At 40.9% G+C, this 25593-nt stretch overlaps 1 protein-coding gene across 7 annotated transcripts in view; it reads right to left on the bottom strand.

The window, feature by feature from the left end:
- The window catches only part of FHOD3 (formin homology 2 domain containing 3), a 497371-nt gene that overhangs the window by 203873 nt on the left and 267905 nt on the right, over positions 1-25593 (bottom strand). For all 7 annotated transcript variants that reach the window (XM_081253453.1, XM_081253447.1, XM_081253448.1 and 4 more), the window contains exon 6: positions 15610-15704. In XM_081253453.1, coding sequence (XP_081109579.1) covers positions 15610-15704 — 95 coding nt within the window. The remainder of the gene's footprint in view (positions 1-15609; positions 15705-25593) is intronic.

Raw genomic sequence — 25593 nt, 5'->3', positions numbered from 1 at the left:
AGGAAACAGCGTGAAACCACCACCCACCCACAGGCATTGCTCCAAATACATGCACCTCCCCCTACCTCTTGCCCCTTCTCCTGTCATACTTCCCTAGTAAACCAGCTGGCTTTTCCTTGATTCCACATCTCTCTCCAGCCAGTGCCATGGTTCCCAGCTCCAAGTTATAGGAAAACATTTCAAAAGAGTTGCCACCCTCCCTGGCACCCCTTCCTCACTTCCCATGGACTCCTCAATCCAATCTGACAGGGCTTCTACCTCCAGCGCGCAGATTAAATTACTCTTGTCAAGGTTGCTGATGACCTCCGTGTTGGTCAGTGGTTACTCTTCTGTGCTCATTTTGGCTCAACCCTCAGCAGCACGTGACACAATCAACTGCTCCCTCCAGAAACAATTTCCTCTCGCCATGGCCGACCGCAGTCTCCTACCTGGGTGGCTACTCTTCTGCTGGCTCCTTCTGAAGAGCTCAACCTCCAGGTGTGGGAAGGCCTCAGAGCTCACTACTCCCCCTGGTCCCTTGCCGTGCACTCTCTCTAGGTGAGTTGATCTAGGCTCTTAGTTTTAAGTCCCATCTATGGCTCAGGGCTCTCCAGGCCTGGCCCCTGACATTGCCACTCGAATGCTTACAGGCCCTCAAATTCAGTATGGCCCAAAGAGAACTCTTGATTTGCACTCATGCTCATTCCATCCCACCGACCACGGCCAGCATGTTCCTTCCACAGTCCCCACCTCAGGACAAGGCCCCGCCATCCACTGAGTGCAAGCGGGAGTCACCCTGCCCTTCTCCCACCCAATCCTATGATGAGGCCATCGTCCAGGGCTGTCAGCGGCTGTCCTTGCCCTGACTCCATCCACATCTCCATCTCCCTGTCCACCATGAGAGCCTCCTAAGTACTTCTGGGCTTGTCACCATGAAGTCCATTCTCCAGACTGCAACCAGAGTGACCCGGGCACTGTCAACCCTGTATTCACTCTGTGTCACAATCAGGGTGGAATCCACCCCTGTGGGCTTGTCTCTGCCAAGCCCTCTGACCTCATCTCCTGTCACTCTCCCTCTGCCCAGGGAGCTTCCATCAGCCACCTCTCTTTAGTCATGTGACCATGCGCTTTTCACATACTGAAGCTTGTGCATGACTCAGTCTTCTCATTGGCTATTCCCTAACCAGTCACCACAGGACTGGCCTTTCCTTATCTTCCAGGTCTGAGAAATTTCCCCTCATGGGAAGTGGCTTCCTGACTACTTCATCTAAAGGAGCCCCCTGGTCACTCACATCACCCTGTTCTATTTTCTTCACATCCTTTATCATGACCTGAAATCGCTACATACAAGTTTGTTCACCTGATATTCCTCTGTTGCCCCCGACTAGAGCAGAAGCTACCTGGTGGCGGAGATGCTATTTTATTTGACACACAGGAAACAGCATCTGCCCCGAGGAACTACTGGGTCGGTATTGCACACGAAGGGCAGGCTGGCACGCCCTTTTCACCGAGGTTTGCTCTGCACACCCAACCACTAATGTATGTGTAGCCAGCCTCGAATCCCCCACTCCACGCCCCGACAACTTCACGGAGGACAACCAGCGTATTGGGCTTCTGTCCTCACAGCAACATCCTTATCGCAGTGGGACCTGAGTTCTTGTGAGGGCTTTGAACTCTTTAGAACGTCTTCAACTTCATAACCTGAGTCCCACATTCTCTGCTCTCCCTGAGAACAGACTAAATTCCAGAGTATTTTTCTCAGCAACTACAAGGTTGGGGGCAGGAGGGGAAGGCATGGCATGATGAACTGTGCTATCTTTGTAGGCTGAGAGCTGAAAAAAATTTCTTCAAGTAAATAAAACAACCCAGCAAGCCCAGGCTTGGCGTCCTCCTCAGTGGGTACACTATTATTATGTGGTTTAAGCCTCCTCAGTGCCTTCATGGGAAAGAACCTGGCTGCTGCCCAGCCCACTCCCCCATCAGCTGGTCTCAGCAGGACCCCCTTCTGGGCATCTCTGTGGTCACGGGGCCTTGGCCGGCATGGTCCCAGGGACCCACTCTCGCATATGAGGCTCTCTAAGTAAGAAACCACTGACTGTTTTCTCAGAGCGCCTTCTTTCTCTATGAGTCTCAACATGTCTATTCATGTCATCTTCTCCTTTGCAATAAAGGCTCTGTTTAGAGACCTTTTGGCACTGTTATTTTATTTTTTAAAAATCCCTAAACTCTTCTGATTCATGATTTTAGGTTTCTACAAATTTGGCCTCTACTGAGTCTAAGTGGACATTTATTTATGTTTGGAAGACTTACTATGTGAAATTAATCACAAACATATTAGATAGTTAAACTACTTTAGAAAAAGAGCATTAGCACGTTAATTTTATGTAAATGAAAGGTACTAATTGCAAGCATGTCCCAACTAACCATCAAAACACATCCAGCAGGACTCCTCCTGATAAATACCTCACTAACATTACTGCACAGACTTGAAAGTAATGAAAGTACCTGACTTCAAAAGATTTCTACATCAAAACCTTATTTTTCCAGAAATCACTTAATTTGATGCCCTCCAGAACCTGGAAAGCTATCAAAACCCTCCAAAATAGCCACAATGGAGGCCACACAGCCATTCCTCCAAGTCCAAACACGCCGCTCATCTCAAAGCTCTTAAAAATCCACACCTGGTGCCACAGCACTTATCCTAAGACACATTCTAACAGGAGTGGCCACTGAGCTTCCTGACCTGCTGAGAAGAGGCAAACCAGAGGCCAGTGATAGGTAAGCAGAGGCAGGCCCACTGTGGTGGCAGGAGCAAGGACCGCAAGTGAGGGGGCGGGAACAAGCGGCTTGGGTGCCAGCACACACCCCACTGCGTGGCTCAGACACTGACACTGAAGGCTTCTCAAAGGGCAGTGACACTCCAAGGACATTTTCATCTCCGCCTGGTGCTCCTTCATGTTCTAATGAGGGGTTTCATTGCAATGACTCACAGGCTCAAACACCGGCCTATCCATCTAGCACTGAGGGAAAATCAGTAAGAATAGATTCTCATTCTTGTGGAGCATCAATCACTTGGGCAGACAAAGAAACTGGTCACAAAACAGTTAAACATGGCAACATGGAGTCAGCCTCAGAAGCAGTGGCTCTAAGACCAACCAGATGCTGGGGTAGTAGATTACCCACATCCAGAGGTTCTGAGTGGCCCTTGCTAAGGCTATTGCAGAAGGAATTCAGAACCCGGATAGGAGTGAACTGGCTGAGCCCATTTAAAGTCCCTCCAAATCCCAAGAGGCTCTGCTTCTTCTTTCAATGTCTTGAGTGCCTTCCAGATGCCCAGCACCCAGCGAGGTTCCCTGAGGGAGTCAGGAAGCTGTAGCCCTGCCTTTAAGGAGATGGTCATCCTGATGTGGAGAGAGGACTCAGAACACCTCCATACCACACAACTGAGAGCGTTACTGTGTTAGGGGCCCTCGAAGCCAGGCTGCTGAGAACAGAGAGCGCTTCCAAGAGCAGGGCCCTTGCAGTGGGGAGAAGAGAGAGTTGGACAGGCTCAGGGCTAATCCAGACGCCTTTCAGGGCTTCCATGGTGCCGAAGAGCCGTGTGACAACCTGTGGGTTCCTGCTAACACAAATAAGCCCTCTTTTTTTAGGGTTGGAGGAAACATACTGGGGGTCGAGGTTCAGCCTTTGGGCTACACATTACCTTTTTTTTTTTTTTTTTTTAAGAGAATGCTACTTATTTATTTATTTATTTATTTTTGGTTGTGTTGGGTCTTCGTTTCTATCCGAGGGCTTTCTCTAATTGTGGAGAGTGGGGGCCACTCTTCATTGCTGTGCGCGGGCCTCTCACTGTCACGGCCTCTCTTGTTGGGGAGCACAAGCTCCAGACGCGCAGGCTCAGTAGTTGTGGCTCACGAGCCTAGTTGCTCCACGACATGTGGGATCTTCCCAGACCAGGGCTCAAACCCGTGTCCCCTGCATTAGCAGGCAGATTCCCAACCACTGCACCACCAGGGAAGCCCTACCTACTTTTTATATACAGTCAACCCTTGAATAACCCTTTGAATTGCACGGGTCCACTTATATGCAGATTTTTTTCAAAAGTAAGTACTACAGTATTACATGATCCACGCCTGGTTGAATCCACAGGTGCAGAACAATGGATACAGAACCGAGGATACAGAGGAACCACAAATTCGGAGAGCTGACTGTAATTCATACATGGAGTTTTGACTCCTGGGAGGGTCTGTGTCCCTAACCTCTGTGTAATTTAAAGGTCAACTATAATTACATTCTAGGAAAAACTAGTACTGTAGTCTATTTTAGCGCTGTCCATTATAATAAATTATGCTTTATATTGCTTTAAAACATGCAACTAAATCACAGTATATAACAGGAATCTGAGACAACCCTTTGCACAAGGACAGGCACATGCAGCCAGCACTGAACTGTGCTTCTCACAAGTATGAGCCTTACTCTTGGCTGCAACTGTCATTCTCACTCTCCGCTCCTACACAGTGTAAAATAGGGGCCATGAGGCTTCAGAGGAACAAGGATGCCTGATGACCCAGGGATGCAGCGCTTGTCAGGTCAAGCCTCAGTCAGGGACCAAGCTTCCATGAACAACTGCATGAACAACTCGGGACTCCAGCGTCACCTCTGTGTCAGGGAGGCAGGGACTGAGAGTAGGAGGATGGTGTCCACACAGTGCTTGGTTGGTTTTTGGTTTTGTTTTTTTTAAATTTTCCGGGTCAACCCACAGGGAGGGCGTGGAGTCAGCCTGTACAGAACCCGGGTGTCTAGGTTTGGGATAAAATGCAACCACCAGATGTATGGAAAAGGAATAAAGGGCAGCTTCTCAATAATTCTGCACTTAAAAGCAAACCAGAACTCCCTTCATGTTTTATTGTACTTAGAGAAAACCAACAACTACACTTAGCAGGTCAAATATGCTGCTTATTAGGTAGAAATAAAAGTATTCCCCGAAATCTCCAAATTCCTACTCCTCTTCTAAAATTCAGCAACCATAAAAAGAAAACAATTTCCAAACCTCAGGATTTAAATTACAAAGGGGGTTAGAAAGACATGCTTCATTCTATTTGTTTCGTTTTCCACTAAAAAAGAATAAATATGTTATAGAAGAGGATGCTGGTTATTAAAACTGAATTAGAAATTGTAAGGTTAACTGGATCCACAAAGCTTTGTCACATTGTTTACAAGCTTACCAGAACTAAGAATATAATAAATATTTTAACAACAAAAAAAAATTCAAGTGACTTAAGATACTTATCTTTAAGAACTTCTCTTAAACATATACTTAAGCTCAGAATTCCTAAGTGAAAAGCTCAGAATGGGCCAGGAAGCTTTTGTAACTGGTTATCAAACAGATACCTTGGTCTCCAAATCTTTCCCCTTCTGTGATGTTGTCTGCAAAATGAGGTGGATCTTATCAGAAATAAAGTATAGGCCCAAATATGTTCCCTGAGTCCAGAATTCTGAGCTGTGGCTTTCAGGTTTCTGTGAGGGAGGGGTGAACACACTAAGGTTGGCACATCTGCCAGGACAGGAAGTCACCTGCCTCAAACCCTAATGGCTGACCTGTTTATGACCCAGTGCAATTTGCAGAAAGGGAACCAACTTGGTGACTAACGGAGTAGCCAAGTGTGAGGCTGGTAACCCCTTAAGTTTTTACTAGTCAGTGGTAGGAAATCTTACAGAATGTAAAATACAGAAGACTATTCAAAACTAATTCAAATAAATGTCAAAAGAGTAAATAATGCTACAAATGAACATGTTCTATTGAGATAAAATTCTGGGGTTTAGCTGGAGGTTTCTTAAAGAATAATGACTAAAAGTGGACAAGACCAGAAAACATCCACTGTGCTAACTTTCCCTTAGGGTACTCAATGTAACTATGAAGAGTTAGTTGATAACAGGTAACATAAATCCACTGTTGTTAACTAAGCTCTACCGAAAACCCTGCACTGAAATACTGCCTGAAGAAACACCTTGATAGTATCTGCACAATGAAGGGGGGAATCAACCAGGGTGGGGACTTTTCCCATGAGTGATATCTCCATCTTCAGATGCAAAATATCCTGGTCTAGGAGGCTATGTGACTTGTCATGCAGCTAATTTCTGGAGGAAGTCAAAGAAAAACCAGGCCTATCTGATTCTTTCTACTATACTATAGAGAACCCCATCTTTCCCTCTGGTGCAAAAACATAAGCCTTGGGGGAATGCGACACATATCCTTCTCCAAGGAATAATCAAAGTTAAAGAACTTTCTTATATAAATAGCCAGCTCTGGAAACATGACAGTGGACAACAAGCAAACCTCAGGAATGGTGAATGTGCTATTGGCAAGAATTTGGCAGTCAGCTCACATCTTGGATGGGTGGAGAAGGGTGGGCAGGTGAGTACTGGCAGGTGGAGAGAGGCTGCAGGGATGCGGGTTAGCGGTGCTGGCAAAGGCAAACCTGAGCTTGTAGGGCTATTCCCAGGGCGGCTCCAGGAAGCCTATGCTTCTTCCAGTCCTCCTGTCCACCCAACTCCCTAAGAACATCTCTTCCTAAGGAATGGCACATCGGCTACTGTGGGGTTTTTACATCACCCCAGATGTCTTCCATATCAGAACCACCCATTCTTACTCTCTCCAGCAGCTAGAACACAGTTTCTAGTCCTTGGCCACATTTCCTAAAAGGGCAGAAGGGTCAAAATCCCACCCCTGCTCCTGTTTCTCCCATTTACATTCACAGGGGAACTTGTCTGTGTAAAATAGGAAGCTGCCGTCCTGGTTTATCGATAAGCCTCTGGAGAGTTGTGGTTCCTTCCACATATCAGCTCCCTGAAGTAGATCATCTCAGAGTGGATTGAAGAAACTGCTGTTCCAGCTTTGTGGCTGGAGACTCATCCTAGACCATGGGGTCCCCTCAACCTGCTGGCTCGTTTAAGGTCTGGCTTGAACCTCTGGCCTCTCTCTCTTCCCAAACAATGACTAGTAAAACTTCCTTTTTTTTTCCTTCCACTGAGATTATCCACATATGGGGGCATCCAAGAGATCAAATCAGTGAGAATTAGTTTTCTGGGTGTATGAAGCCAAATAACCAACAAAAGAGCAATAGCTATAAAGGGGAGGCTGGCTCTTTGCACCCATAATATCTCTGACACAAATATTACTTAAACCTGCCATTACAACATATGGAATTTAAAAAATCTTACCTAATGAAATATTGATAAACATGGAAAAAATTGAAATACAACCTCATTCATTAAATGTGTTTTCATGAAGACACAAAGAAGCTCTATAGTGCATAATTAGAAACAATTTGATTTTACAATATGAGAAAAATCAAATAAATTACAGTACACTTGTATGATTAAATATTACATAGGCATTAAATGTTATGTTTTTGAAATGCCATAATAATACAGGAAAATGCTTATAATATATTTAGAGTTAACTATGTAAGAACATTTCAAAGAAAAAAAGTAGAAAGAAACATACAAAGTTAACAATCTTTATATCTATATAGTAGCATTTCAGGTGATTTTTACTTTTTTTTGTATTTCTAAAGTTTTATACAAAGAGAATATATTACTCTTACAATCATAAAAAAATAAGTAAAAGTTTTAAAAGGTTATTTTTTAATATCAAGATTTCATATTACACCAATAAACTTTAGCTGTTTTTTCTTCAATCTGTTATCATTAACTGCATGATGAAATTAGTTTTAATCCAAATTTCTATTAATAAAATACATATTAATTCAAGTAATTTGGAAAGATTAAACATAAAAATCTGATAGAATTCATTGCCTGAGTAGATCTCATGGTATTTTATTTATTGTGTTTTTAAATATACAAAATTGAACCTCTGGCTTCTACTCAGAAAGCTACAAAGAGTGTTGCTCCAAACCTAACAAGAAAAAAGGCCAAATAATCATTAAAATCAACTTTTCTTGAATCCACTAGAGAGATGGGATTTCAGGGCAACCAAATAGCATGAAATCTAAAAAGGAACAGTTTTCCTTCCACCAAGAAAAGGTGGGACACAGCAATGGCCCATATAAGTAGAGCAGAGTAGGAAGATGGAGCCACCATGCCGAGCAGCAAGTCAAACTCAGATCACAGTTTTAGCAAATGGCCAAGGATAGACTATCATGAGAGTATGGTACCCCTGGGAACTACAGACACAGAGGGATTCAGCGTCCACTCACAGCCGCTATCCAATGACCTCCACGGCACCACGAGGAAGATCGGGGCAGGGATGGAGACCTAAGAAAGTCTCCCCATGGTGCAGGCTGGGGGATGCACAACCAGATAACGAGAACAACAGCAACCACCCCATAGGAGGAGGGGAGCAGCCACCACACCACCTGGACAGGCAGGAAACTACACCCTGAGCCTTCTCCTCTGAGACAAAAGCCGTAAGCCACAGGGAAGAACAGCAAATCTTGTTGCCCCTGACGCACAGGTGGCATAGGAGAAGGGAAAAGAATAAGACTCAGTGCTGCTGCGGCAGGAGCAGGAAACTATCCTCAGCACAGAACTTTAGCGGTCCCCTACTACCGAGGGAGGTACAGGATCACTGAGGTAGCCCCACCCCCCAAGACCCAGGCACACTGACCCTTCTGAAGACCAACGTCGAAAACAAAGATGATGGAGAAATCCCAGTCCAGGAAGTGTCACTGGTGCTTATCGCTAGCGGAGGGACAGGAGCATGGAGAGAGACCCCCTCTGAGGCTCAGACGCATGAAAAAGGTCTAAAGCTGACAGTGAAAAAGGAACTTTGAGAAAAAACCCTTTGGCAAACCAGTCCTCACCTCAAGCACAAGGTAATACCTTAAGGAACTTGAAAACTGGTGGTGTAGGAACATACCAGAGCAACAGCAAAATCCAAACCCTGCTCCCCTCGAGAGCAGACTGACAACCTCTCTAATAGCCTAGCGTTAGAGACTTGCCCATTTACAGGCATAAATACTACCTACCTCAGTCTATACTGTCCTATACACGATACCAAGCTTTCAACCAAAAATTACAAGATGTACAAAAATGCAGGAAAGCCCCAACTCCCCACCCCTGCTATCAAGAAATGAAGCCATCAACTGAACCAGACTTAAGACTTGAGTCAATACTGGAACTATAAAATTCACAATGATTAATATGTTAAAAACTAGTGGAAAAGGTACACAACTTGCATGAGCAGATGACACATTTCAGCAGAGAGAAACTAGAAGAAAGACTCAAATGGAAATGCTGGAAATAAGCATTAAAGGAGATGAAGAATGTGCTCAGAAGTTCATCAGGAAGACTCAACACAGAATCAGTTTCCTTGATGATAAGTCAGTAGAAATCGCCCAAATGAAACACAGAAGACAAAAGAGTGAATAGAAGTTTTACCCATGCAAGACATATTTTGGATGAATGTGTCATGAGCACTTAGAAAAGAGAGGGAAACAGCCAGGACCAGCAGTTTCCAGGTGAACAGGTCCTGGCAAGCTGAGTGCATCTCTTCTTTTTTTAAACAGGCGGTGGTAGACAAATGGAAAAAGAGTTTTTAGCTGACAACGCTGAGCACTTAGGTGCAGGTACAATGCTCAGTGTTTTACATATTCTTCATTATTATTATCCTCATTTTATAGATTATTATCTCTATTTTATAGAAAAAAATAATAATCTACCCAAAGGATCACACAGGTTGTCTGACCCTAAAGCTCCACCCTTACCACCAGATGCAGCCTACCTTGTGAACTCAATGAAGAAACGAGGAGACTGGATGATCATAGAGTTAGATGCCTTCCCACTAATTGCACTAAAATGGTCCCAATGCCCTAAATGATCAGTGCTGACCTGCAGGCTGCACTGGCTTACACATTCCTTGCCTTTGTTGACATTTTGGTCAATGACACAGAAACTCTGCTTATTCAATTTACATTAAATAAAACTAAGATTAAGAGTTAATGTGATGAATGGGCAAAGCAAAGTTCAAAAGTATACTGAGGCTGGAACTCTGGCCTGAAATCAATGGGAAAAAATGCAAAGTTCTACACTTAGGTGTGAAACAATCACAGAGATGCAGAATGGAAGAAACTGGCAAATGTGGATGAGTGGGGGAAAAAAAAAAAAAAAAACCTGGGAGGTATAGTGAATTACCAGTTTGATTTGGGCCAGCACCCAGGGCTGCTGCTGAAATCAGAGGTAGGATTTGTGGAAGGGTGACACTGTATCCCAGGAGCCTACCATATTACTATTCTTTGTACTGGATAGACAGAAAAATTAGTAACCCATATGATGAGGAGTTGTAAACTATATCCCCAAGGACTATCTGTGGAAACCATCGAGTTTAGTTTGGACTGGGTGGCATGATACCTGCCTTTAAATACTCAAAGAGCATCCATGGGGAAGTGAGTGTGTGTTGTTCAAGAAAGCAGTGCACAGCGTTTGGTTAATTACAGAGAGGCCGAGGTGGGTCCCAACAAGGAAGGCTTTCCCACAATTCCAGCGTCTATTAATGGCTGTTGGGGGGAAATGGCACTCTCTCTGCCAGAGTATCAGCAATGTGGCTGGTGAATGTCAGGAACACCTTGAACAAGACTTTGCCATCTCTTCAAGGCTAGGATTCTATTTTATATTATGTAACTCAAAAAGCACTTCAGTGAATCTTCAGATAATTCTGCTGAGTGAAAAAAAGCCAGCTCCAAAAGGTTACATGCTGTGTACACTACCATTTATATAACACTCTTGAAATCACAAAAGTGTAGAAATGAAGAACAGATTAATAGTTTCCAGGGATGTAGGTGGGGGTGGGAATAGGAGGGAAGTGATATTAGTGCTCCTGCTGGTAATGGATATATTCTGTCTTTTGACTGTACCAAAATCTCAATCTCCTGGTTTGCGATATTGTAGTACAGTATTACATGATGTTACCTTTGGAGAAAACTGGGTGAAGATTACACAGGATCTCTATGTATTATTTCTAACACTTATATGTGAATCTACAATTATCAATTATCTCAAAATAAAAAGTTTAACCAAAAAAAAATTAAAAAGCTTTTCAGATCTCACCCACATGTAGGTCATCTCAGTGGACCACACTGGCAGTGACATGCCAATGACCATGACCAAAGGGCTCATGGAACGTCCTCTCCTCCACAACCAGCCAGCACTTCCCAGAGCACCTGGAACCCTGGACACACCTGCTTAGCTCTCCAGGGAGACACTGCCTTCATCTCACAACCAGAATGCCAAAGCTTTCCTGCTAATGAACCCCAATATCCAACTTTTCTACTCCTGCCAGAGGCAATGATGTATTTCTAGCTGCCCAGATTCATAACTATGACCCTAGCTTTGATTCTTGATTTTGTTTTTCTACATGCAGAAACCCAATCCTAGGAAGCTATTCCTCAAAATGTCTCCAAATGTTCATCGTTCCGTTTCTGCTGTAATTCTTAGCCAGGCCTCACCACCTCAGAGATTTGATACTGTGCTATCCCCCCAGCTTCCCATCCCTGTCAATTTCTCCCCAACCCACCCACCTCCATCCTACACACTGCACGATACTTCTCATCATTCTACCATCCTAACGAAACTTTGAGCAATGTTCCCAGTGTGTGTGGGGTGTGTGTGTGTGTGTGTTTGGGGGGGTAGGGAGAAGAGGGAGCATGGCTTTCTAAGGTGTGTGAGAGTGTGTGTGTGTGTGTGTGTGTGTGTGTGTGTTTGTGAAAGGGGGCTGTGGCCAGCGCTTCCCTAGACTCAGGTTTAGCAACTAGGCTACATGAGAGTCGGGACACAGGGCCATCCCCACACAGTACAAAGAAAGTCTGGAGATATGTGACCAGCAACCTCGGGCACAGCTGGAAGAATGAGCTTCAGTGGGGCAAACAGAAAAATGCAGAAATAGCAACACAGAATGGGCAGATTTCATGATGACATCAGGAGGTCATGAAACCCACAAGGAGGTGGACAACCCCTGTGGCCTCCCCCATGGCCAGAAGGGGATCCATACGGACACAGAGAGGCAGACTCTCTGTGTGAGGATGACGAAAGGCTATGCTGTACAAGCTGAATCACCTTACCCCAATTAATGAGACTTCCAGATACACTAAAAGAAAAAAAGTCCATACTGTGTGGAAAGCCATGGGGTGAGCATCTTCTTCTTACCTCTGACTGGGAAGTTTAAAGATGGATCTTTGTAAATAGAATGAAACATGTTATTGAAAACACTTTTCCTTTCTTTTAAAAAGTAATTATTTAGCTGCAAATGTAACATTTTCTCCTCTGTCTATAAGACACAAATATCTGCAAATATTTCATAATGGCCCTCTGGCAGACTCACATCTTGTTGCCTTTCATGGAAGGAAAATGAAGAATTATGAAAATAGAATGACAAGGTTTCTCTAACCCAGGATTCCATTATCAACTCTGTGCCTGTTTAAGGTGAAAACAACAGGACCTCATGGTTCCTGTTCTTTAGGTTCTGAGAAATCTTCATTAAAAGAAAACCCTAGGACCCCTGGCTTTCCTGATTTCTTAATTTAATTTGAACCAGGAAAACCACTGTGGTTGTACTGACCAATCTGAATGTTGAAGGAGGGGCCCGAGGCTTCCTTCTCAAAACTAAGGGTTTCATGTTGGTGCATCCATTCGTCTTTGCAGATTCCTCACTGTCCAGTCATGGCGGTGAGGGGGAGTGTTGAGACCACCATACTGGTTTTGTAAAGACAAGTGATCTCATTAGAACTGCACTGAAGATAAATTCGGTGGCTGCTACCACTGCTGACTTTCAGCCACTAGCCTGGAACCGAGCACCCCCTGCAGGGTCAGGCGAGACCTTCCTCTGACATCACAGAGTGGACACGGGCTGTGAGCATCACCCATGGTCCCCTTTCTAACAACGCCATAAGCTCCAAGGCTTAGGCTGACCCCTGACTCTATTTTCTTTTCCTCAGGGTGACTGGCCTGGTATTGAACACAAGAGCTGGAGACTATTGTGGACCTTCCTTCTGGAAAATGAAAGATGGAGAAAGAAACCGGCACTGATCTGATGCTGATGCCCCAAGTGGCTGGGGAAGAGGCTGGTGCCCCAGGTGGCTGGGGAGGAGGCTGGGGAGACAGAGGACCCGAGGAGAGATGCGCAAGGTCCCGAACGCTGTGTGTGCTACACAGGGAAGGAAGTGGGGGAAGCATAATTCCTACAAACTCATTCTTGAGGACTTTTAATTTTGTGATTTCTCCATGGTATTTAGAAGTCAATAAGGTTGTCCCTGTGCATTCCTTTTCCTTGCAGAATGATTCCAAAGAAACTGACAGGATGCTGTTGCAACACTGAAGGCTCTGAGCCCTCCTCCCATCTACTGAGTGGACAGAGGCACTTCTGTTAGGCCCACTTCCTTTTTCTATCTCCTCTTTTTCTTCCTAGCCCATGGTCTCTCCTCTCACCCTTTCCCCTCTCTCTCTTCTCTTCTTCCTGCCTTTGCCATCCTCTCTCCCCTCCCACTCCCACCACCGGGACCTTGCCCTCCCTCTATTCCCTTCCTGGTGATGAGCTAAAAGGCTGTCACTTTTCCTATCACAAGCATAGCTGCTAGGTTTTATTCCCTTTTGGAAATAGGGCTGCTTGTTGGCGTTTTATCATGACCATAATAAAGTCAGTTTTTATTGCAAATTCTCCCATCTCCCTAGCTTTTGGGGTCCTTGAGACCATGCAGAGAGCACAGGGGAGGGAGCAACTTCCAAATGAACATGAAGGTTAGGGAAGGCTCCCAGCAGAAGGAAAGAAAAATCAGAAAACGCTGAAACAGGATATGAGATATACATCTTCCCTCAGCCTGGCTAAATCAGCCTATTAGGCCCAGGATTCCACTCAGCTTGTAAGGTCACCTACAGCAGTTTGTAAATAGAGCCATATTCATTTTCCATAGAAAACAGAGCCAAATTTTTAAAAAGAAGAACAGATTTTCAGTCTTCTAAGAGAAACCATGGCTGTTTCTATTATAAAATGGGACTGGGGGGATTCTATCATCAATAATATTGGGAAAAGGAAAATTGAGAGGAAGATGTAAGGGCAACCAAGGACCTGGGACCCAGTGGGTATTGCATACCAAAGCCATCCAGGGGAGAAAGGCCCTCCCACCGACACAAGGGCACCATCACCAAGTCTGGAAGGAAGATACAGCCTCAACTAGATCTATTCTTGTCATAAAGTCAAATCAAGGCTGAGTGCTCCTGAAATACGGCAGGGTCCTCAGGAAGCAGGTACTTTGAGAAGTGAGGCCAAGGGATGTGACTCATTGCTTAAGAGCATGGCACTGGTGCCTGCCAGCCTTGGCAGGCTCGCCCAACTGGGGGTGGCAGTGAACATAGGGATGGGAAGCCTGGGATGACCACAGGTTCTGCAGGGACCCCTGGGAAGCTATGTTGATTCTGTGACCGAAGTCAGGCTGAAATTCCCCACCCAGGTCTTCGATGCCCTCCCTGCCTGACCCTGTTGCCTCCACTAGTCACCGTGGTTTCTGCCATGGTGCGTCACCCCAAGCTGACCATACTTCAGCCTGGGTTCAGTAGCATCTGCTCAGAACAAGATCCCTTCTTACTTCCTCCAAGTCCACGTCGCCTCGCCCCCAGCCAGGTCCCACCCGGTCCCACCTGAATCCAGAGAAGACCACACCAGAGCCTCACTCAGCTTCCAGCACCCCTTGGGTATCAGGGTGGATCTTCTTAAGGCAGCACCCCCAGAGTGTGGGCACTCACAGCCAAGGCACGGCCAGCCAGACGTAGGCCAAGATCCGTGGGGGAAATTAGAAAGATTCTCATAACCAAGCACTATTTCCTCAACTACAAAATGGGGATAGCATTGTTTACCTTAGAGTGGTCTTATGTAGATTAAAGGTGATAATGCTTGAAAAGCACCTACTATGGTGCCTGGTGCCTAGGTAAATTGTTAATAAATGTTGGTCACTTTTATAATTGATGGCAGAGTTGAAAGGCAATCTCAAATTCATTCATCTATATATAGGAATATGCATATACATACGTATAACATATAAGTATGTATTTAAGTAACTGGAAGTATTAAACATGAAATACAGCAGGTAATATTAATACTCTATCCATGGCATAATGTTTTAATTAAGCATTAAAAACCAGAGGTGCCAAAAGCATTTGATTAATGCTTAAAAGGAAAAAATAAAAATACATTAAAAATTCATAAGCTCTTTGCAATTTGAGTGAGTTTTGTTTTTTGTTTTTTGTATTTTTTGTGGTATGCGAGTATCTCACTGTTGTGGCCTCTCCCATTGCGGAGCACAGGCTCCGGACATGCAGGCCCAGCGGCCATAGCTCACGGGCCTAGCCGCTCTGCGGCATGTGGGATCTTTCCGGACCAGGGCATGAACCCGTGTCCCCTGCATTGGCAGGTGGACTCTCAACCACTGCACCACCAGGGAAGCCCCTGAGTTTTGTTTTTTTTTAATCTATAAAATAGTAGTCCTTATTTGTACTGCGACAGGGCAGGAACAAAGCTGAATAGGACTTCTTTCTGCAAAACCATCTCAGAGAGGGTAACAGGGTAAAATTATAGGAGTGTAATATGCAAACTGAATAAAATGTTCCATCATAACCTCCTCTTACCTTTGACCCAATGAGCGTGTACAGCCACTGAATGGTTTCATTGTGGTTTATTACTCCATTCATCCCATCCACATACAACATAATCTGGCCCAAAGCTACAGAAGAGAAGAGAAAAAGAAGCAAGGAGACGTTATGGTTTATATGTAAATATAACCTCCAATGACCATAATGTCAAGTGAGATTTTCACACTTTAAGTACACTGTATGTTAAGAACCAAATCTGCAGAGAATCCCTGAGCTCTGAAATTAGCGCAATCTCACTGCAGAGTGTTGATCACTCCAGAAGAAATAAGGGTTATCCTGGTGTCTGGAAGATGCAATTAAGGCACCAAATCCAGTGATTGTTGTTCCTCTGTGCCTTGATGTATAAATGCATGTTTTTACATTTCTATATCTGTATGTAGTCCCAGACGAGGAAGAGATATCTATGATATGGTGTCTGGGTTGTGGCCTCCCGCTGGGGCCAAGAGGGTGCATGAAGTTTCTAAAAACAACTTATCTGGTGCCCCAGCCTATGGTCAGGCAGGTCCCAGACACTATGGAACCATTTTGAGCCAATACAATTTGAACCCTTAAGATAAGGGATAAATATGTATTTAAATATTCTTTGTAATCCTTTTAAAGACTTGCAGGTTTTAAAATGTCAGAAATCATGAAAACAGAGGGTGGGGGTGGGGAGGGGGGTGGGGAGGTCAGTGTTTAATGGGGACAGAGTTTCAGCTTAGGAAGGTGAAAAATTCTGGAGATGGATGATGGTGAGAGTTGAACAACAATGTGAATGTACTTAGTGCCACTGAGTACATTAAATATGGTTAAAATAGTATGTTTTATATTACGTGACTTTTACTGCAATAAAAATTTTTTTAAAGAAATCATAAAAAATACTGTTGATACCAAGTCCTAAATTCTTAGTTAAGAAAAATATAGTCACCACAGATTGTCATTATTCACCAAAAAAACCCAAGACAAACCAAACAAAAAAACAAGCCACGTTATTACTTTTTTAAAAAACAAATATTAACGATTTTTTCAGTTCCGTTGGTATCAAAATAATTTGGATTCTAGAATACGAATAAACAGAAGTTACATACTCTAAGTAAATAGGCTTCCTTGAATCAGGTCTGACTTCCTAAATCTTACTGCAGCCATAATTAATTGGCATGGCATTGGCATTTTTAGGTGACACTTTTTTTTCTGGTAATATTAGGATATCTTATTTTAGAAAACTGACAACAAGAGGTGTAAAGTGAAAATAATTCATAATCTCATAGTTTAAAGAATTATACTTAATATGTTGATATGTTTTCTTACATTCTTTCTTTTATGCTTTACACACACACATACACACAACTTTATATGTAGGTCGTGGGAACAGTCCAGATAAAATGGTGATGATTGAAAAGAGCAAAGCACAAAATAGTGATTGTACACAAATTCCAAGCATACAAATATATGTGTTATGTTAGAAAACTCACTATTATACTATCCAACAAAAGATCAAATGACAAAACCACATCATCATTCTGAGAAAAAGTATGCTCCTAAATATGTAAAAACTCAAAAAATTTTCTGATTTATTTATTTATTTTTTAACATCTTTATTGGAGTATAACTGCTTTTCAATGGTGTGTTAGTTTCTGCTGTATAACAAAGTGAATCAGCTATACATAAACATATATCCCCGTATCTCCTCTCTCTTGTGTCTCCCTCCCATCCTCCCTATCCCACCCCTCTAGGTGGACACAAAGCACAGAGCTGAACCCCCTGTGCTATGTGGCTGCTTCCCACTAGCTATCTATTTTACATTTGGTAGTGTATATATGTCCATGCCACTCTCTCACTTTGTCCCAGCTTACCCTTCCCCCTCCCCGTGTCTTCAAGTCCATTCTCTACGTCTGTGTCTTTATTCCTGTCCTGCCCTTAGGTTCTTCAGAACCATTTTTTTTTTAGATTCCATATATTTATGTTAGCATACGGTATTTGTTTTTCTCTTTCTGACTTACTTCACTCTGTATGACAGTCTCTAGGTCCATCCACCTCACTACAAATAGCTCGATTTCATTTCTTTTTATGGTTGAGTAATATTCCATTGTATATATGTGCCACATCTTCTTTATCCATTCATCTGTCAATGGATATTTAGGTTGGTTCCATGTCCTGGCTATTGTAAATAGTGCTGCATTGAACATTAGGGGACATGTATCTTTTTGAATTATGGTTTTCTCAGGGTATATGCCCAGCAGTGGGATTGCTGGGTTGTATTGTAGTTCTATTTTTAGTTTTTAAGGAACCTCCATACTGTTCTCCACAGTGGCTGTATCAATTTACATTCCCACCAACAGTGGAAGATTGTTCCCTTTTCTCTACACTCTCTCCAGCATTTATTGTTTGTTGATTTTTTGATGATGGCCATTCTGACTGGTGTGATGTGATACCTCATTATAGCTTTGATTTGCATTTCTCTAATGATTAGTGATGTTGAGCATCCTTTCATGTGTTTGTTGGCCATCTGCATTATCTTCTTTGGAGAACTGTCTGTTTAGATCTTCTGCCCATTTTTGGATTGGGTTGCTTTTATGATATTGAGCTGTATGAGCTGCCTGTATATTTTGGAGATTAATCCTTTGTCCATTGATTAATTTGCAAATATTTTCTCCCATTCTGAGGGTTGTCTTTTTGTCTTGTTTATGGTTTCCTTTGCAGTTCAAAGCTTTTAAGTTTCATTAGGTCCCATTTGTTTATTTTTGTTTTTATTTCCATTTCTCTAGGAGGTGGGTCAAAAAGGATCTTGTTGTAATTTATGTCACAGAGTGTTCTGCCTATGTTTTCCTCTAAGAGTTTGATAGTGTCTGGCCTTACATTTAGGTCTTTAATCTATTTTGAGTTTATTTTTGGGTATGGTGTTAGGGTGTGTTCTAATTTCATTCTTTTACATGTAGCTGTCCAGTTTTCCCAGCACCACTTATTGAAGAGGCTGTCTTTTCTCCACTGTATATTCTTGCCTCCTTTATCAAAGATAAGTTGACCATATGTGCATGGGTTTATCTCTGGTCTTTCTATCCTGTTCCATTGATCTATATCTCTGTTTTTGTGTCAGTACCATACTGTCTTGATTACTGTAGCTCTGTAGTATAGTCTGAAGTCAGGGAGCCTGATACCTCCAGCTCCGTTTTTCTTTCTTAAGATTGCTTTGGCTGTTTGGGGTCTTTTGTTTTTCCAAACAAATTTTGAAATTTTTTGTTCTAGTTCTGTGAAAAATGCCAGTGGTAGTTTGATAGGGATTGCATTGAATCTGTAGATTGCTTTGGGTAGTATAGTCATTTTCACAACGTTGATTCTTCCAATCCAAGAGCATGGTATATCTCTCCATCTGTTTGTATCATCTTTAATTTCTTTCATCAGTGTCTTATAGTTTTCTGCATACAGGTTTTTTGTCTCCTTTGGTAGGTTTATTCCTAGGTATTTTATTCTTTTTGTTGCAATGGTAAATGGGAGTGTTTCCTTAATTTCTCTTTCAGAGTTTTCATCATTACTGTATAGGAACGCAAGAGATTTCTGTGCATTAATTTTATTTCTTGCTACTTTACCAGATTCATTGATTAGCTCTAGTAGTTTTTTGGTAGCATCTTTGGGATTCTCTATGTATAGTATCATGTCATCTAAAAACAGTGACAGTTGTACTTCCTCTTTTCTGATTTGGATTCCTTTTATTTCTTTTTCTTCTCTGATTACTGTGGCTACAACTTCCAAAACTATGTTGAATAATAGTGGTGAGAGTGGGCAACCTTGTCTTTTTCCTGACCTTAGTGGAAATGGTTTCAGTTTTTCACCACTGAGAATGATGTTGCCTGTAGGTTTGTCATAGATTTTATTATGTTGGGGTAAGTTCCCTCTATGCCTACTTTCTGGAGAGTTTTTATCATAAATGGGTGTTGAATTTTGTCAAAAGCTTTTTCTGCATCTATTGAGATGATCATATGGTTTTTCTCCTTCAATTTGTTAATATGGTTTATCACATTGTTTGATTTGTATATATTGAAGAATCCTTGCATTCCTGGGATAAAGCCCATTTGATCATGGTGCATGATCCTTTTTTTTTTAACAACTTTATTGACATATATTTTACATATCATAAAATTCACGCATTTTACATGCACAATTCAATGCTTTTCAGTAACTTTACTGAATGGCACCATAAATCAGTTTTATAATATTTTCATTGTCCCAGTAAGATCCCTCATGCCCACTGACAATTAATCCTATTACCACCCCCAGGTGCAGACAACCACTAATCTACTTTCTGTCTCTATAAATTTTGATCATGGTGCATGATCCTTTTAATGTGCTGTTGGATTCTATTTGCTAGTATTTTGTTGGGGATTTTTGCATCTATGTTCATCAGTGATATTGGTCTGTAGTTTTCTTTTTTGTGACATCTTTGTCTGGTTTTGGTATCAGGGTGATGGTGGCCTCGTAGAATGAATTTGGGAATGTTCCTCCCTCTGCTGTATTTTAGAAGTAAAAACACAAAATTTTAAACAATTAATTGAACATATCCTTGACATAATAAACTGTACATTTTTGAAAATAACAGTTTCATATTCTATTTAGTGGTGAAACACTGGAGATACTCCTATTAAAATCGGAAATAATTTTAAAATGATACCCATTAATCCCGTGATTATTTAATACCATGCTACAGGGTTTCAAGCAAATTTAACAAGACATGAAAAATAATTAAAGGTAGGATGTTTAGAAATGAATACATAATACTGTCATTATTTGCAAGAAATATATAGACCCAATAAAAAACTCATCTACAGAATTTATAATAGATCACAATTATAACCACTTTCTCATCTTAATGAGAAATAAGTATGTAACATACAAAGAAAATCAAAGTTTGATATAAAAATATAATATTAGATAAATGATATGACAGCAAATATGATAAAGGCTTAAATGATTTATTATATAAACAATTCATAGAACTTGATAAGAAAATACTAAATGTCAATAGAAAAAGACTAAAAGCATTTCATAAGAGAGATGACAAGCTGGTTTACAATAACAAACTTGTTCATCCTTACTATAATAAAAATGCAAATTAAAACAATGAGGTAGAATTTTCACTTAAATCATGAAAGATGTTTTTAAAAGAAATGATTAGGTTATCAATTGCTGGAGAGGTTAAACAAGTAACTTCATACATTCCTGGTGGTGGGGCAAGTTGGTACAAGTCCTATAATAAGGCTATTTAGTGCTATAATTGTTTTAAAAATAGTTACCATTTAGTGTCTACCATGTCCCAAAGTCCAAGGGTGGGACTTTATACGTGTTATTAATACAACAGCCCTGCTGTGAGGCAGGTATTATAACTCCCGTCTGACAGAGGGAAAAACGGAAACTCTGAAAAGTAAAGGAATGTGCCCCCAAATCCCATCACTACCAAGTGGTGGAGTCCACCTCCAGCCAGGGTAGGCGGGCTCCTCCATGTCTATACTCAGAGCCTGGAAGTCCTCTCTAAGCTCTTCCCAAGCCAATGTGATTTCGGGAATCTATCCTAAGGAAATAACCCTAAGTTAAAGGGGGAAAAAAAAGGATAAAGCAAAGATACTCACTGGAGTGTCATCTATAACATCAAAATATCAACTGAAATCTAAATATGTATCAGATCTAGAACTCAGCAATTTATCAAAGCTATGTCCTAACCTGTGAACTGTTTCTGATAAAATAATTAAAAAGTAGAACCTTATAACGATTATGTAATTCAGTAAAACACTAAAATCTCAAGCATAGAAGGAAAGGGAAACCCATGATATATTAAGCACTATGATTGGTTATATGTTCTTTGGATGTATTTTTTTCTACTTTTCCCTGATTTTCATTATAAGCATCTATTAATTTTATAATTGGAAAGTAAAGAAATATACAAAAAGGAACCAAATAAGACTGTGTAATGTAAAGTGTTAGGTGTTTCTCTTGGTTTTTAGAATTTTTTTACTAGCCCATCCCTCTTGGCATACCCCTCCCTCCTTCAGAAAGATATAACACCCACTTCATGAAAGAGTTCTGGGAATTCAGCACATTCTGCCCATTTTTCCCTTTCCCTTTTTCTTTCCCCCTCTCCCTTCCAAAACAAACTGGCAACTTCCCCTCCAGGGAAGAGGACTTTGTACCACAGTCCCTTTCCATTCAAGTTCCACTGCTGAGGAAGCAAATCCAAGGCATATTTAGCATCTTCTAAATCAGCTAAATGGCACAGGGAAGTCAATGTAGACTGTTCAGCTTCTGGAAGGTACATTTCTTGGGGAGACCCTCCCCCCAAGGCTGAAAAGCCAGGAATGAAAGTTTCCTCCCTAACTGCTCAGGGCCTGTGGTACTGCAGAAAGCCCAGCAAGCCAGGGCACCACTACAAAAAGGGAGTCAAAGTAAGAATTTCTATAAGTTTTTGCTCTATGATGTTTCCCTTCAAGGTTCTATTAACTGCCCACTTTGAAGGAAGAAAGTCACCAGAAAGTCCACGTCTAATGGAATTCAACTTTCTGATCATACTGATTTGTCATAATATTGTGACAATCAAAAGCTTTCAGGCTAGATCTTTTGCACCCTAGCCCTAAAGCTAAAGCACTCCATCCTGCAAAACACACTGCAGACACAAGATGGCACTAAATAGATTTAAGTGGGTTAATGTCTCACTAAGCTTCCACAGCAAAATACCACCAATGTAAATGAGGGCCTGTGAATAAAACTCGCCCAGGAAAAAAAAAAAGAAAAGAAAAGTAGATGGCCTGGGTCACAGGAACCACGAAAATGAGTGATTTCCATTTCTAAGAAGGATGAGGAGGATCAGAATGTCAGAACACAGTGGTGGGTAACAATAGCACAGGTCTAAAAAGAGACCAGGGCCTTTGTTGTTATGCTGCTCATGGAATTTACTCGAGGCATTTTTATTAATTTTCTGTGCTTCAGTTCCCTCATCTCAAAAATAAGATAGTAAGACGGTAGTACCTACTTTTCAGGGGTGTTGTAGGGATTGAGTTAGAGCAATGCCTGACTCAGAGCAGGTGCTCAATAAACATTAGTCATATCAAGTATGTCACTGAAGTCACATCAATTATCTACTGGACAGAAGCACTCAATGAAAGACTCTCCAAGACACACAGTGGGGGAGAGCCCTCTGCCCAAATCAGTCACAATTATTTTTTCAAAAAATTTTTTGTTTTACTTTTTATATTTAGATATATGCTCCATTTTGAGATTTTTTTTGTATAAATTGTGAGGTTTAGATTGATATTCTTTTTTTTTTCACATAGATGTCCAATGGATCTAATACCATTGTTTGAAGAGACTATCCTATCTTTATTTGCTTTTGCAAATTTGCCAAAAATCAATTGGCTATGTTTGCATGGGTCTATTTCTGGATTCTCTATTCTGTTCCACTGATCTATCCGTCTATCCTTTTGCCAACACCACAGTATCTTGATTACTGTAGCTTCATAAGAAGTCTTAAAATCAGGTAGTATGACTCCTACAATTTCATTCTTCCTTTTAAAAATTGTTTTGGCTATTCTTGTCCTTTGGCCTTTTCATGTAAATTTTAGAAACAGTTTTTCTAAATCTGAAAAAAATCTTTCAGGAAGTATTATGGGAAATGCATTAAATCTACAGATAAATTTTGGAAGAATGACATCTTTACTACATTCAGTCTTATAACCCAAGATCCTATTATGTCATCATTTAGATCTCTATTTTCATGAGTGTTTTGTAGTTTTTAACTGAAGATTCTGTATATGGCTTTTTGCTAAATTTATAAGTATTTCATATATTTTGGAGCTACTGGAAATATTTTTAAAACTTCTCCATTTCCAACTATTTATTATTAGTATATAGAAATAAAAATTTTGTTTGTTTGTTTTGACTTTGTATTCTGTAACTTTGTTAAACTTATTAATTCTAGGGGTTTGGGGGGTTATGTTTTTGTGGATTCTCTGAGGTTTTCTACATAGCCAGTAATGTTGTCTGTGACCTAGAACAATTTTATTTCTTCCTTCCCAACCTATATTCCCCACCCCACCCCCACCCTTTATTCCTCTTTGCCTTATTGCACTGGTTAAGTATTTCAACAGGGGTGGTAGGAGTGGACAACTTTGCCTTTTCTCAGTATTAGGGGGAAAGCATGTAAGTCTTTCACCATTAATTATGGTGTTAGCTATAGGTTTTTGCACATTGCCCTTTATCAAAGTGAGGACAATCCCCCCCAATGTCTAGTTTGTTAAGAAGTTTTTGTTTAATCATAAATGAATGCTGAATTTTGTCAAATGTTTTTTCTATATCAATTGATATTATCAAGTGGGTTTTCTTCAGACTGATAATGTGGTGAGTTACACAAAGTGAATTTCAAATACTGAACCAGCCTTGCATTCCCTCTTGGCCATGGTGCATTATTCCTTTTATAGATTGCTGAATTTGATTTGTTGATATTTTGCTGAGGATTTTAGCATCTTTGTTCATGAGACATATTGGTCTGTAGTATCCTGTCTCCATCTTGTTTCATATCATGGTAATGCTGGTCCTATAAAATGAGTTGGGAAGCATTCCCTCCTCTGATGTTTTCTGGAAAAGATTACGTAAAATTGGTTTTATTTTGTCTTTAAATGTTTGGCAGAATTACCAGGAAACCATCTGAGCCTGGAGATTCCTTTTTCAGAAGACTGTTAATTACAAATCAAATTTCTTTAATAGTCATCATTAATAACATTTATAGTAAAAAGGCTAGTCAGGTTATCTATTTCATCTTGGGTGAATTTTGGTAGTCTGTGGTTTTTAAGGAACTGGCCCATTTCATCTAATTATCAATTTTATATACCTAGAGTTGTTCATAGTATTCTTTTATTACTCATTTAATGTCTGTGGAGTCTGTCATGATAGCCCCTCTATCATTACAGATGTTGGCAATTAGTGTCTTCTCTTTTTCTTTGTCATTGTTGCTTATTATCTTCCTTTTCAAAGAATGAGATTTTGTTTCACTGATATCGACTCCGTTGTTTCTGTTTTCAATTTCATTAGTTTTTACCCTTATCTTTATCATTTCTTTCCTTCTACTTGATTGAGTTTGTTTTTCCTTTTTTATTCTAGTTTCTTAAGGCAGGTGTTTATATTATGGATTATTTTCTTTTTTTCTAATAGAAATGTGTAATACTATAAATTTCTCTACATGCATTGCTTCAACTGCATCCCACAAATTTTTGTTTTTCATTTTAATTTAGTTCAAAATATTTTCTAATTTCCATTTGAGAATTCCTCTTCAACATATGGATTATTTAAAAGCATGTTGTTTAATTTCCAATTAATTTCCAAGCATTTGGAGATATTCCTGTTACCCTTCTATAATTGATTTATAGTTTAACTCCATTATGGCCAGAAAATATATCATATGATTTCAATTCTTTTAGATTTGTTATTTTTATGACCCAGGATATTACCTATCTTCATGAATGTTTTATATGTACTTGAAAAGAATATGTATTCTGCTATAGTTAGGTAGAGTACTCTAAAAATGTCAATTAGAACTAGTTGTTGATGGTGCTGTTTAGTTCCACAATAGCTTTGCTGATTTTCAGTCTACCAGTTCTATTGATTACTAAAAAAGGAATGCTGAAGTCTTCAACTACAACAGAGGATTTTCCATTTCTTATTTCAATTCTCTCAGTTTTTGCTTCATGTATTTTGAAGCTCTATAGGTTTTCCAATTCTGGATGAATCAACTCTTTTATCATTATAATGTCCTTCTTTATCCCTTGCTATTTTCTTTACTTTGGCCTCTACTTTCTCTAATGTTAATATGGCCTTCTTTTGATTAGTGTTTGTATGATATTTATTTCTGCATCCTTTTGCTTTTAAACTAACTATAGCATTATAATTAAGGTGGGTTTCTTATAGGCAGCATTTAGTTGGGTCTTGTTTTTTGTATCCATTCCGATA

The sequence above is a fragment of the Mesoplodon bidens genome, assembly GCF_964165515.1.
Source record: "Mesoplodon bidens genome assembly, chromosome: 13".
Classification (NCBI taxonomy): domain Eukaryota; kingdom Metazoa; phylum Chordata; class Mammalia; order Artiodactyla; family Ziphiidae; genus Mesoplodon; species Mesoplodon bidens.
This window is presented reverse-complemented; position numbering and strand designations above follow the sequence as displayed.